At 43.2% G+C, this 12,841-nt stretch overlaps 2 protein-coding genes across 8 annotated transcripts; both read left to right on the top strand.

The window, feature by feature from the left end:
* Nucleotides 1–666: 666 nt before the first annotated feature.
* On the top strand, nt 667–7,480 carry LOC119294575. 7 transcript variants are annotated; one of them, XR_005143456.1, is made up of 12 exons: nt 675–907; nt 996–1,134; nt 1,472–1,651; nt 2,237–2,309; nt 2,409–2,498; nt 2,673–3,138; nt 4,319–4,449; nt 5,109–5,201; nt 5,321–5,487; nt 5,590–5,675; nt 6,834–6,998; nt 7,125–7,480. XR_005143456.1 is itself a non-coding variant. In XM_037572779.1 (10 exons), exons 1-7 carry the CDS (start codon nt 823–825, stop codon nt 4,405–4,407), a joined length of 897 nt encoding a protein of 298 aa, XP_037428676.1. In that variant the 5' UTR covers nt 667–822; the 3' UTR covers nt 4,408–4,449; nt 5,109–5,201; nt 5,590–5,675; nt 6,354–6,434. The 7 variants fall into 7 exon arrangements, 6 of the variants coding, with proteins under 6 accessions (XP_037428676.1, XP_037428679.1, XP_037428680.1 ...); XM_037572779.1 differs by lacking the exons at nt 2,409–2,498; nt 5,321–5,487; nt 6,834–6,998; nt 7,125–7,480 and adding an exon at nt 6,354–6,434 and having other exon boundaries at nt 667–907; nt 2,673–2,911; nt 3,047–3,138; XM_037572782.1 differs by lacking the exons at nt 2,409–2,498; nt 5,321–5,487; nt 6,834–6,998; nt 7,125–7,480 and adding an exon at nt 5,781–6,298 and having other exon boundaries at nt 667–907; nt 2,673–2,911; nt 3,047–3,138.
* Nucleotides 7,481–7,618: 138 nt separating this feature from the next.
* On the top strand, nt 7,619–8,391 carry LOC119292418 (zeamatin-like). The gene is made up of 2 exons (XM_037571266.1): nt 7,619–7,644; nt 7,688–8,391. Exons 1-2 carry the CDS (start codon nt 7,619–7,621, stop codon nt 8,187–8,189), a joined length of 528 nt encoding a protein of 175 aa, XP_037427163.1. The 3' UTR covers nt 8,190–8,391.
* The last annotated feature ends 4,450 nt before the right edge of the window (nt 8,392–12,841 follow it).

The following is a 12,841-nucleotide window of genomic DNA, read 5'->3' as shown; positions in this document are numbered from 1 at the left end:
GAGAGAGAGAGAGAGAGAGAGAGAGAGAGAGAGAGCGGTTCGAGACGAGATACACCATCGGCAAATCACTCTTGTATAGCACCCGTTCGATCTCCACATTGCATTCCATTCCATTCCATGGACCATGCCAGCCCGTGCATGGACAGCTCAGCATCAAGCATCGTGTGGTTACATGTATCGTCCGCGTCCAAGCTATTGCACTCAATTTCAAGGACCCGGGACGATAGAATAGGTAGGCCAACCACTTCAAGTCAGCGTCGTGCCGCGAATCAGTCCGCCGCGAAATGCACGACTAGCATTTTCGGTGGAGGTGAGGAAAACAGGAACCCATTGATGAGCGGCCCCCACATGGCAGAAAAGAAAATAGTGCTCGTGGTTAAAAGAAATCTTTCTCATCAACATTTGTTTTAGTTTGGTTCATTCATTCATGCTATATTTCTACACCGAACTCGTTTAATAGATTCTGTTTATAGATTTATAATAATATATGCATGCATGAAGAAAATCACAGGAAGAAAAAAGCGTGATCCGCGTCACATAGGGTATCCGCCGTCGGATCTGAAAGGAAGAAAACGGATAAACGGATGAGATCGACGAGGCGAGGGGGCGATCCGTGGCAGTCCACATTAATTTGTTTTCGAGAGACGGATCGGCGCGGCAGGAGCACCCAACCATAATTTTCATTCAATTCGTCAAACGAAAACGAAAACATCCCGACGCCACAAACTTGTCTCTGTTTTCGACCTCCACCTCTGCTCCCATCGCCACCCAACCCCAGCCGCCGCCCCCAACCCCGGCGACCCCTCCGCTCGCCTTCTCTCCATGGCCGCGGATCCACTCCAGCAGCGCCCCTCCCTCCTCGCGCTGGAAACCCTAGCCAGCCATGGCGACCCACGGCGACCCCCAGGTGTGGAATCACTCCTCCCCTTCTCTTCTACGTTCTTCTCCGTCCCTCTCCCACTCTTCCCCTGACCCCATCTCGTCTCATCACCAAGGTAGGAGATGCAGCAGTCCATCACCAGCGGCAACACCACCATGGCGACCAGTACCGGCCTGCCTTCCTCCTCCTCCTCGCGCCGGAAGTTCATGGCGGCGGCCAGATCCGCGTCGGTACAGGACGCCCTCCTCTTCAAGGTCCGACCCCCTTCCCTAAATCCCCTTCTCCTCCAATGAAGGCTCGTCAAGGTCGCGATTTGATTCCCAGTCTTCTTCCTCCCGCACGCACGCACGCGTGGGTCTGCACGCATTAGAAACAGCCAGACTCTGTATTCCGCGGCGCCGGTTAAGAAACAGTAGGTAAATCGCTAGGGTCATCCCAGGCTGGACACTTGCATAATTCTCCTCTGCTGAATAAATCACGGGCTTGGTGCAACGCTTGTGTTTGATAAATTGCAAGTCATGGATTTATCTACGGTGGTGAATGCTCGTCATCCTCTCTTAACCATGCCATTCCATTTTTTTTTGTTCCAAGGTCAAAGCGCAAAGCTTGTGGTCTCCTGCAGCTCCGACCCGTCCCTGCCGCTGCTACCACTCCTATGCTCCATGTGTTTATCCCGCCAAGGAACACGGACGCCGCCAGGGTGGGGTGGCTGCTGTTGTGCCGAGCAGCAGAGGTCGCTCATCTCCGTGCACCGGCAACGGTGTCTTGCAGGTAGCACATCTGCTGCTATCTATTCATTGGATTATGCACCCTATGATGCTTGTCTTATTTCAGTGGTGAAAGTGGAGCAGGAAAAACTGAAATAGATAAAATTGCGATGTAGTATTTGGCTGCACTAGGGGTAGCTAAGAGTCTGAAGTTGTTCTACAGACCAACGTTATTCTGGAAGCATTAGGGAATGCAAAAATATCAAGAAATGATACCTCGAGCCAATTTGTGAGTTTATCTGTACTGACATGTTGTCAATTCATCATCCTCAAGTAATTCTTCTTATGACACCTTGGTGATATTGATATTGGGTAAGCTTACTGAAGTGCACTTTTCTGAAACTGGGAATATTTGTGGCGCTAAAATACAAATATGTAAGCCTTCTGCACCATATATTGTTGACATAGCTAGTGATAATACTGTCAAACTTTCTGATAACTTGTTTCTCTGGGCATGTATGGTGTATTCCTCTAACTGAATCTCATGGAACAATCCTGCTTGAGAAGTTACAATAGCTTTAGACTTTATCCAAAATTCCATATTTGAGTATTTGTGAAATCTTTAATATCTTATATCTTGCTTGTGCAGTGGAGGGTGGTTCGGAGGGCACCAGGAGAGAGATCGTATCAGTTGTGCTCTGGAGCTTCTCCTCTTCACAGAAGTAATCACACATTCCTATCAAGGAATTAATGTATCTTACATTTCATTTCTATCAAGGTCGAGATTTAATTCCCGACTTCTTCCTCCCGTACGCACGCAGGTGCACGCACGCGGGGGTCTGCACACATTAGAAACAGCCAGACTCTGTTCTTGTCCTCTGTATTCGGCGTCGTCGGTTAGGAAACAGTAGGTAAATCGCTAGGGTCATGCCAGGCTGGACACTTGCGTCATTCTCTTCTGTTGAATAAAGCACGGGCTTGATGCAACGCTTCTGTTTGATTCATTGCAAGTGATGGATTTGTCTACGGTGGTGAATGCTTGTCATCCTCTCTTAACCGTGCCATTCCATTTGTTTTGTTCCAAGGTCAAAGTGCAAAGCTTGTGGTCTCCTGCAGCTCCGACCCGTCCTTGCCGCTGCTACCACTGCTCTGCTCCATGTGTTTATCCCGCCAAGGAGCGCAGACGCCGCCAGGGTGGGGTGGCTGCTGTTGCGCCGACGCAGCAGAGGACGCTCATCTCTGTGCGCTCTCTTCTTTTAACTCAGGGGAAATGCGATCGGGCGGCGCTAAGCAAAAGAAATGGAACTATAATTAAACAATTAAGTTAAGTCTTGTCCTGTCTTTGATGGCTTCTGATTTTTCTTCTTGTAATCATCGCCCAGATATTATTTACTCCCAAGATGGAGGCCTTGGTGTTAGGACCATACGGCTGTTAATCTCTCTCTTTTAACTGCAGCAGAGCATGGAGAATTGTCCCCCAACAAGATATAACAGCAGTAAAAAATTTGAAGGCCAACTATTTCCCTGACACTTCCTTCTGGAGATGCAATGGTAATATCCCTAAATCTGTTTTCTGGCCTTCAATTCTTAAAATCAAGGATAATTTGTCTAATGCTGCTCTATTCAAATATTCAATGGCAATTCTAGTATTTCTAGTGGTCCTTGGTTTGCAAACTGTCAATCTATATATGGCAATCCCATTGACACTTCCTTGCATAAAAGATATCTAGATTCATGACACTGAAACTTGGAATATTAATCTTATTAACACTTTGTTTTCTCCTAGTTTCTGTAATGGAATTCTCTCAACTCCTATGAGTTATTGCAATCAGGACGGTCAGTAATCTGGAAGTACACTAGTAGTTGCGTTTTTTTCCTAATAAAAGTGCTCATGAAATCTTTATACAACCCACTATTATCCACATTTCCTATATTAGACATGCTGTCTTCCCCATAATTATGAAGATTATTTAAGAAGCTTGGGCAGAGAGTGCCCACCCAGGCTTCAAACTTTTACTTTTAGACTCGCACGGCCATATAAAATGGAAGCTGCTTAGAGAGGTTCTTGTGAAAACAAAATGTTTTTTCTTAAGCACCAGCGCTTGTTTGTACAGCACAGATGCTTAATTAGGCACCTCTGCTACAGAAACAAGCACCAGTGCTTAATTGAAAACAGGTTTATTTTTACAACCACCTCTCTAACATCTTGCATTGTACATGGTCTAAGACAAGTTAAGTTCAAATCTGGTCTTTAATATTTGTGCAACTAAGTTCATATCTGGTGCTTCATCTACTAGAATTTTATAAAGCACATCAACATAAACAGTTAAGAAATGCACAGAACTAAGCAAAATAAAACTAAACTAAACTAACAAGTGCCAAGTATTTGATACTTCTGATTTTCCTTCCTGTATCTCATAAATGTTTGCTTCAGATTGGCGAGTTGATGTAGCACCAAATACTCGTGAAGCATATCTGTGCAAGTAAATTAAAATGTGTTGTTTCATCTACCAGAATTAAAATTTGGAACATATCTTCAACCTAAACACCTAAAGAAATGCACAGAACCAAGCAAAAGAAATAAACTAGAAGTAAACAATCAAGTGTTCTTGTCTTTGATGGCTTCTGTTTTTTCTTACTGTCTATAATCATCTCATAGATATTTAATCCCAAGTTGGAGGCCTTGGTGTTAGGGATCACATGGCTGTTAATCTCTTTCTTTTAACTGCAGCAGCATGGAGAATTGTCTTCAAACAAGACACCACAACAATAAAAAAGTTGAAGGCTAACTATTTCCCAGACACTTCCTTCTGCATATGAAGGCTAACTATTTCCCAGACACTTCCTTCTGCATATGCAATGGTAATACCCCTAAATCTGCTCTATTCAAATCCGTAATGGCAATGCTAGTATTTGGAGTGGTCCTTGGTGTGCAAACTGGCAGTCTATATATGACAATCTCATCATGCCAGACACTTCCTCTCCATGCTTGCATAAAAGATCTCTAGATTAATGACACTGAAACTAGGAATATTACTCACTCTTATTCGCCCTTCCTATACTAGACCTGCTGTCTTGCCCTTAACTATGAAGATTATTTAAAAAGCTTGGACATGGAAGAGTGCCCACCTAGGCTTCAAACTTTTACTGTTACTCTTAAGGCCATATAAGATGCGAGGTTCTTAGAGTGGTGCTTGTGAAAACAAACTGTTTTTTTCCTTAAGCACCAGTGCTTATTTGTGTAGCACAAATTCTTAATCAGACACCTCTGCTATAGAAACAAGCACCGATGCTTATTGCTTAAGCTTAAACAGGTTTGTTTTTACAAGCACCTCTCTAAGCATCTTGCATTGTACACAGCCTAAGACAAGCGGAGTTAAAAATCTAGTGTTTAATATTTGTGCAACTAAGTCAAACTCTGTTGTTTCATCTACCAGAATTTTAAAATTTAAAGCACATCAACCTGAACATTTTAAGAAAGTGCACAAAACCAAGCTCATTTATTTCATTGTTTCATACAGGAAGTAGTTGCAGCAATTCAGTTTCATTGTTTAGACAATGGCATGCTGTATAAATATCACATGGTTGCAACTGTTGCTGCAGTCCAAGAGAAGGTACTACTGCTTCATACTAGCGGTACCAAAATATGCTGCTGCTACCAGCAGTGCTCACTTGCCTATATATGTAACATATAGTATCTCAGTTCATATACCCTGATTATGGTGCTACACAGCAAAACAGATTCATATCAGTGAGTAGAATGCATAAAGTGCCAAAATAGCACTGTCAGTTGTATCTTGTGAGAAAAAAGGGGCACAATTATCGCAGATTCAAACAGGAAATTATGTGCATTGGAACCAAAACTTTGCATAAGATTCGATCCTCAATGGCTTCTTGCAGGTACCACATCTGCTGCTAGCTAGTCATTGGATTATGCAGTGTCAATATGATCTTCTGTGCGATGGACTCAGCACCCACTATCATGTTTTATTGGCTCTGTAGGAACGACGTTTAGTCCTCCTGTTATCACGATTATCCCACCGCTCTCCAGCAGCTCCGACCCCTAGTGCTGGCTGACGCCATGGAAGGTATCTTTTTGCTCTTTCTCCATCTCTCTCGTCCAATTTTCTCACTGCACATCGCGTACATGTAAACTAAAACAAGAAAACCGAAACTTCCTTTCTTCGGTTCAGAGAGGAGACTAGAGGAGGAACTTTCTTTCTTTCTTTCCTCCTATCCTATCCTAGCAAGCTAGCTCGTACACCAGTCCAATCAGCAACTTGGCGAGGATTGGACAATGCTGCTACTGCATGTATTGACTGAACAGGGAAAAACTGTATGTCTTGGTATTCCAGATTTTAATAGAGTTGGCAATAATATGGCTGGTTCAGTTAACCAAATCAGCAATTTACCGTAGTATTAGACTTCTCAATCGTTGTCTTATTCACTAGTCAATACAGTATACCACGCTTGTGGAAGGATAGGATAGGCTTTCATGGTGTGATTGCGTGCATGCTGTGTTTAATGTTTTTATTTCAGTATTTGTTCCTTCAGTCCAACGAATTACATGGTAGCCAACTACATTGATCTTGTGCAGATTTGGTATATGGTTGGCATATACAGCATTAAAAGTTTCAGTTCCAGTTATGGCAGGTTCACTAGTTGTGACCAAATCAAACTAGTGAATGATTGAGCAATTATATTTGTGAGAGATGATGTTTCCTCCGACCTTGTTCATTTTCTGACTCGTGACTTGGATGCTGGAGAATAATTGCAGCCAACAGTGTTTGTTGGCACTCAAAACTTGACCGTTCCACTAACCCATTAGTCATGCTACTAAGTTGAACTAAGAACGTTGTTCATCCACTACCCCAATGCATTGTTTGTTGTTTGCTTGTTCTGAAGCATGATTTCCTGGCGAAATCGGAATCAGATGCTTACTTTGTTTGCTTACTATGTACTTTTGGGTAATGTAGGATGTTCCTCCTGCCTTGTGCCGCCCTGCTCGGAGTAGGTTGATCCTGGTGTTGATGTTTATTCTGTTTTCGTGACAATGTTTTGTTGCATAACTAAGCAGTTGGATGAACTCCGTATTACTGGAAGCCCAAACATCTATTTCTAATGTTCCAACAGCCATGTTTTTGTTAGTCAATTCACTGTCAGCAGAAAGTACTTTTACTTCTAAGATAACCACCATGAGTTGATATTTGTAATCTGACTAGCTACTCCTTTGCATTTCTTTGTAGTGGCCCGAGTACAAACTCAGACCTGAGCTCTTGTTGGCGCGGCCTGCAGCTCTCTAGTGACGGTGGTGTGCCGCCCTGCTTACGGCACCGACGAGACAGCCAGGTTTTTGCCATGTAACCTCGGCGTCGACTCACACGACCGCCTTCTCGGCTATCACTACTCAGGTGAGTCCCTAGTCTCTTCCTCCTCCTTTGTTTGCTGTGAGACCTACCCTTTGAGCTTTGGTTTCGCTGTGTGCCGGCCATCGAGCTGTTATTGATTCTGTGACGGTTGTTGCTTTCGGTTTATAGGCCTGACTGGTTGGAATTAAGTACTCCAATGCTCTTATATTATGGGACGGGGGGAGTACATCTGGGTTTTTCAAGAATGGAAGTCCCTCACTTTGGCCATTATGGAACATTTTGTTGCCAACTTGATGGTAGCAAAAATTCTCTATCTTGTATATTTTGTTTCTGGATTTTGTATGTTATACTAGTTCATGTGTTGTCATCATACTTCTTTCTCTGTTTTACCATTATGTTAATTAGAAAGGTTCCTCATACAAAGAAAATATGTAGTCAGTTTAAATATGGTCAAAAGGGAGCTTGGGCCTATTGTAGTTTAAATTACTTATTGGCTGGTTAGAAGAAAAATCTCTCTGTGCCTATATTTTGTATGTTCCACTATGGCTTCTATATGATGGTTGTGTCTCTGAAATTTCCGCCAAAGTCAAGTTTGTGGACAGTGGTATGCTTGCCATATTCCCATGTGTTGTGCTCTGTGTAATATGATCGTTTGACTCGTGATGAGCTTGCTTTCCCAGATTTTCAAGTAATTGGCTGTGTTTTACTTGTTTTACATGTCTCCTTTGTAGCGGCCGCGTGTGGGCGCGCACGGGGTGCAGCTTCGACGGCGCGGGCAACGGGCGGTGCCAGACGGGGGACTGCGGCGGGAAGCTACAGTGCACGCAGTACGGGCAGCCGCCCAACACGCTGGCCGAGTTCGGGCTCAACAAGTACATGGGCCAGGACTTCTTCGACATCTCCCTGATCGACGGGTTCAACGTGCCCATGTCATTCATCCCCGTCCCCGGCTCCCCCGGGTGCCCCAAGGGCGGGCCGCGGTGCCCCCGGGTGATCACGCCGCAGTGCCCCAACGAGCTGCGGGCCGCCGGAGGGTGTAACAACGCGTGCACGGTGTTCAAGGAGGACAGGTACTGCTGCACCGGGTCGGCGGCGAACAACTGCGGGCCGACCAACTACTCGAGGTTCTTCAAGGGGCAGTGCTCCGACGCCTACAGCTACCCTAAGGACGATGCCACCAGCATCTTCACCTGCCCCGGCGGCACCAACTACCAGGTCATCTTCTGCCCATGAGCGACCATGGAAGAGGTCTCCAGCACACAGACAAGAACAAGTCTATGTCTATCCGATCTTATATATCAAAATAAGTGCAATTGGATGCATACATTCGTATGCACATCTAAGCCGGAAATGGATGTATTCGATGGACGAGTGTAATAAAGTCGTGCATGAATAAAATGCTCTTGCGTAATAAACACATGTGCATGTTATTGTAGTAGATATGATTTCTAAGATATGTGTAGGTGACTACATTGCCCAATTGTGTAGATAAAGCGTGCGACACGTACTGGATCCATCTCCATCCAATACTCAATGCCATTCAATTGGCGTGGAAAATAATGGTCACACGAGCCACAAGACACCGCTAGTGTAGGAGCTGTACTTGTTTTTTTTTTGCGGGTAAAATCTTTGCATTACTCAAATCTCAATGTCCATACAATCAGCCTCGGCTAGCTCTAAAGAAACTGATGGGCCTGACCCAACCCAGGTCATTGTTCTGCCCTCTTGTCTAGCAAACTTTGCTAAGCTATCGCTAACCTTATTTTGCGTACGATTTATATGAGTAATACAAGAATCATGAAGAGACATCAGGTGTCTAATTTCTTTAACTAAAGAAGAGTAGATCGATCTATCAATATCCATCGCTTGAATCAGCTTGACTGCAATAATGGAGTCCATCTCAATAATGATCGGCAAGTCGCTTCTCTGAATTGTAAAAGACAGGCCTTCCATGCAAGCACACAACTCAGCTTCAAGAATTTCTCGGCATGAAAAAAGCTCCCTGCAAGCTGAGTAGATGACATTACCTTTGTCATCTCGCAGCACCATCCCCGCACCAGCCGTACCATTTACTGCAAAGGACCCATCAGTATTCAGTTTCACCCAACCCGCCATAGGGGGACACCATTTGACAGGAGTGCTCTCAACTATTCGAACATGTGGATTTTTAAGTGGCCTATCGTATGTAACTAAGGACTTCCCTTTGCTCGGATCAGAAGATAGATCAATTTTAAGACCAACCAAGGAATCAAGGTAACTCACCAAATACCTCCTGGACGCTTCCATTGGGGGCGCAGGTTTATGGTGTAACACTTCGTTACGGATGTGCCAAATCCTCCACAAAGTCATAAGAAGCATGCACCTCTCGATTTCTGGCAATGGGTCAAGGACATGAAGCAGCCATTCCTTACCTGTATTTCTAATAGCAGCCAAGTCAGGTAAGGACCAAACCTCCGACATTGTTGACCATAATTCTCTAGCAAAAGTGCAGCGACAGAGGGGATGGAAGTTATCTTCCGGCTCAACAGCACAAATTGGACAAAGGTCATTAACCTCCAGACTCCTACTGTGCTTCTTCTGCCATGTCGGCAAAGCATTAGTAGCGACTTTCCAAGCAAAGTTTCGAACTGTAGGAGGAACATCGCAAGACCAAATAAAGTTCCAACAAGAACGGCGACCATCCGGACTGGAACTAGATCCCGCTGCATTCATTCTGTGAGCTTCATCGAAGGCAAATTGATATGCACTCTTCACAGTAAAAATACCATATTTGCCTGGACCCCAAGCAAGTGTATCATCTTCCAACCGGGGCGAAGCTCGAATTTTAATAATTTCCAACACATCAGGCGGCAAAAAGTACTCCTGTAGCAATCCTATATTCCAAGAACCATTAGCATTCAACAATTCAGACACAAAACGTATACGGCATCTGCCCTGAAGCGTGATAGGTTTGAATGAGAAAGGACGGAGTATCCAATTATCACGCCAGACTCGGATGCTCCTGCCATTCCCAACTCTCCAAACCAAACCTTTTTTCAAAAGCTCCAGCCCATAAGAAATCGAAATTGCTCCACACACGATGCTTTTGCCCGATCTATGCACGACCTGAACATCCAGCGGCCGGTACCCTGCTCATTCATGCGCATGTCCGGCTGGATGTATGTGTCGTCTGTGAATCGTCTGAATTCTGTCGTCCGCGTAGCACTGCTGAGCCTGCCAAGATGATGAGGCATTCCCAGAAAAAACAGTGTCCTCTAGTTTCCCTTCTGGATAGTACCTGGCCTTCAGAACTTGTGCACATAAGCTCTCTGGTCTAGTAATTAAACACCAAGCCTGACGAGCTAATAACGCTTGAATAAACAGACGAAAATCCCGGAATCCAGCACCGCCTTTATTCTTTGGCTGTAACAAATCATCCCAAGCACGCCAATGAACCTTCCGTTTACCATTTGAGGAACCCCAATAGAAGCCCCTCACCATCCTAGTGAGCTCATCACATACAGAAAAGGGTAGTTTAAACACGCCCATAATGTAAGTGGGTAATGCTTGCGCTACAGATTTGATGAGTGTCTCTCGACCAGGCTGAGCGAGGAACCCGTCTCCCCACTGAATAAGACGTTTTGTGAGGCTCATTTGCAAATTTTGGAAACGTCCTTTAGACATACGGCCATCAGGAGTTGGAAGACCCAAATACTTTTCTTCAAAAATAGAACTAGAGACATTGAGAACCTCTCTAACTTCCTCTTGAACAGGAGCAGGACAAGAACTTCCAAAGAGAATGGAGCATTTATTAAAGTTCAGACTCTGTCCTGTAGCATTACTATACAAATCCAGAGCATGCTTAACCTTTTCAGCTTGAACACGTGATGCTTCAAAAAATAACATAGTATCATCTGCAAACAAAAGGTGTGAAATACCTGGAGCTCTTCTACATATTTTGATAGGAGTAATATCACCGGCAACCACATTTTGTTTAAGAATAACAGAAAGACCATCCGCCACCAAGAGGAACAAAAAGGGAGAAAGAGGGTCCCCTTGCCGAAGACCACGCGATGGTGCAAATGAATCCAAGAGGGTTCCATTTAATTTAACGGAATACCTCACCGATGTGACACAAGACATAATCCAGTCCACCCACCGACGAGAGAAACCCAACTTTTGCATCACCTGCTTCAAGAACACCCAATCAACCCTATCATATGCTTTGGACAAATCAAGCTTATACGCACAAAAACTCCTTGTTGGCTCCTTTTCCTGTTTAATATGATGGATGCATTCAAAGGCCACAAGAGCATTGTCTGTGATCATCCTCCCAGGAATAAATGCACTCTGCTCTAGAGAAATAATGTCATCCAATAGTGGCCTCAAACGATTAACAAGGCATTTGGAAATAACCTTGTAAATGACATTGCATAGACTAATGGGCCTGTAATCTGTACTTGTTTGACCAAATAATGATACGGAGTATCCATGGGCGAGTACTTCCACACACGCGATTGACTTTCTACGTGTTCTTTTGTTTTGTTTCGAGCTCTGCACGCTTTCTACATTTTAGTACAGCACAGAGTTTGGAATTTTTCTTTGCTTCCGCACTGGCACTATAGGGCAAGAGTGGCGCTAGCAAACATGGAAAACCCAGGCATGTTTTTCTTAGAGGTGGGTGGGAATGCTGGGCATGTGTGGTACTAGCGCGCCGACTATTTCTCGCACTAAGCGCGAGAACGTAGGAACTCTCGCTGAAGAGTGCAGTAATTGGGCCGGCCCATTTTTCATGCACAGTTAAATGAAAAAGATAAGATATGGGAGAAGTGGGGATCAATCCCTTGTCTGCTGGGCGGTGGCTCGCTCTACTAGCCACTGCGCCCATGTCTCGCACGTGGTTAGGACTAGGAGTGTAATAAGCTGGTTTTTCCATAAGTTTTCATGTTTTTTTTAATTTTTTCCTTTCGGTTTTTGACAGGGTTTTCTTAGTTTTCCTTCTTTTTTGTTTGGTTTTCTTTTTTTCTTCTCCATTTTTTGTTTTTTCTGATGTTTGTTTTCGCTTTCACTCTTACATTTTTGTACATGTCAAAAACTTTTTTTATTAAGTGATCAACATTTTTTGTATAAACTTTCAACATTGTCCGAATGCTTATTTAACATTTTTTATTTACTTGTTCAACATTTTTTAAATACTCGTTCAACACTTTTAAATATTTACTCAATATTTTTCAAATACTTGTTCAACATTTTCAAATACTTAGTCAACGTTTTTCATATACCCATTCAACCTTTTTAATACTTATTCAACATTTATCAAATACTTGTTCAACATTTTTAATACTTCATCAACATTTTCAAATTTTAGTTCAATATTTTTCAAATACTTGTTCAACATTTTTTTAAAATTTATATAGAAAATGGGTTAGTAAATATTTTAGGTATAAAGAAAAATACAAAAATAAAGAAAAAAGAGAGAACAAAAAAAAGGTCGTGGCCTCCCGCACAATATTTTAAGTATAAGGAAAAGTACAAAAAGTAAAGAAGAAGAAAAGAGAATATGAAAAAAACTTGTGGAAAAGTGGTGGTAGGATTTGCGAAATTCTCCTAGGCAATTGATAACAAAATCGGTAATCATTATTGTAATTTTATATTAGGGAGAGGCATAAGCTAACACACTTTTTGTACTTGGATCACATAAACTTATGACTGAAAATCTAGAAAGCATCCGCAACTACTAGAGATCATTAAGGTAAAACCAACCATAGTCTTAAGTGTAAAGTCCTCTTTAATCTCATAGACAAAAATCTACTTACCCGAGTTTGTGTTTTTGTCACCCATGCACTCAGTCAGTAAGTAAATTTTGAATATATTGCAACACCCTATAGCGGGAATGCCACACTTGT

The sequence above is a fragment of the Triticum dicoccoides genome, chromosome 4B, assembly GCF_002162155.2.
Source record: "Triticum dicoccoides isolate Atlit2015 ecotype Zavitan chromosome 4B, WEW_v2.0, whole genome shotgun sequence".
Classification (NCBI taxonomy): domain Eukaryota; kingdom Viridiplantae; phylum Streptophyta; class Magnoliopsida; order Poales; family Poaceae; genus Triticum; species Triticum dicoccoides.
This window is presented reverse-complemented; position numbering and strand designations above follow the sequence as displayed.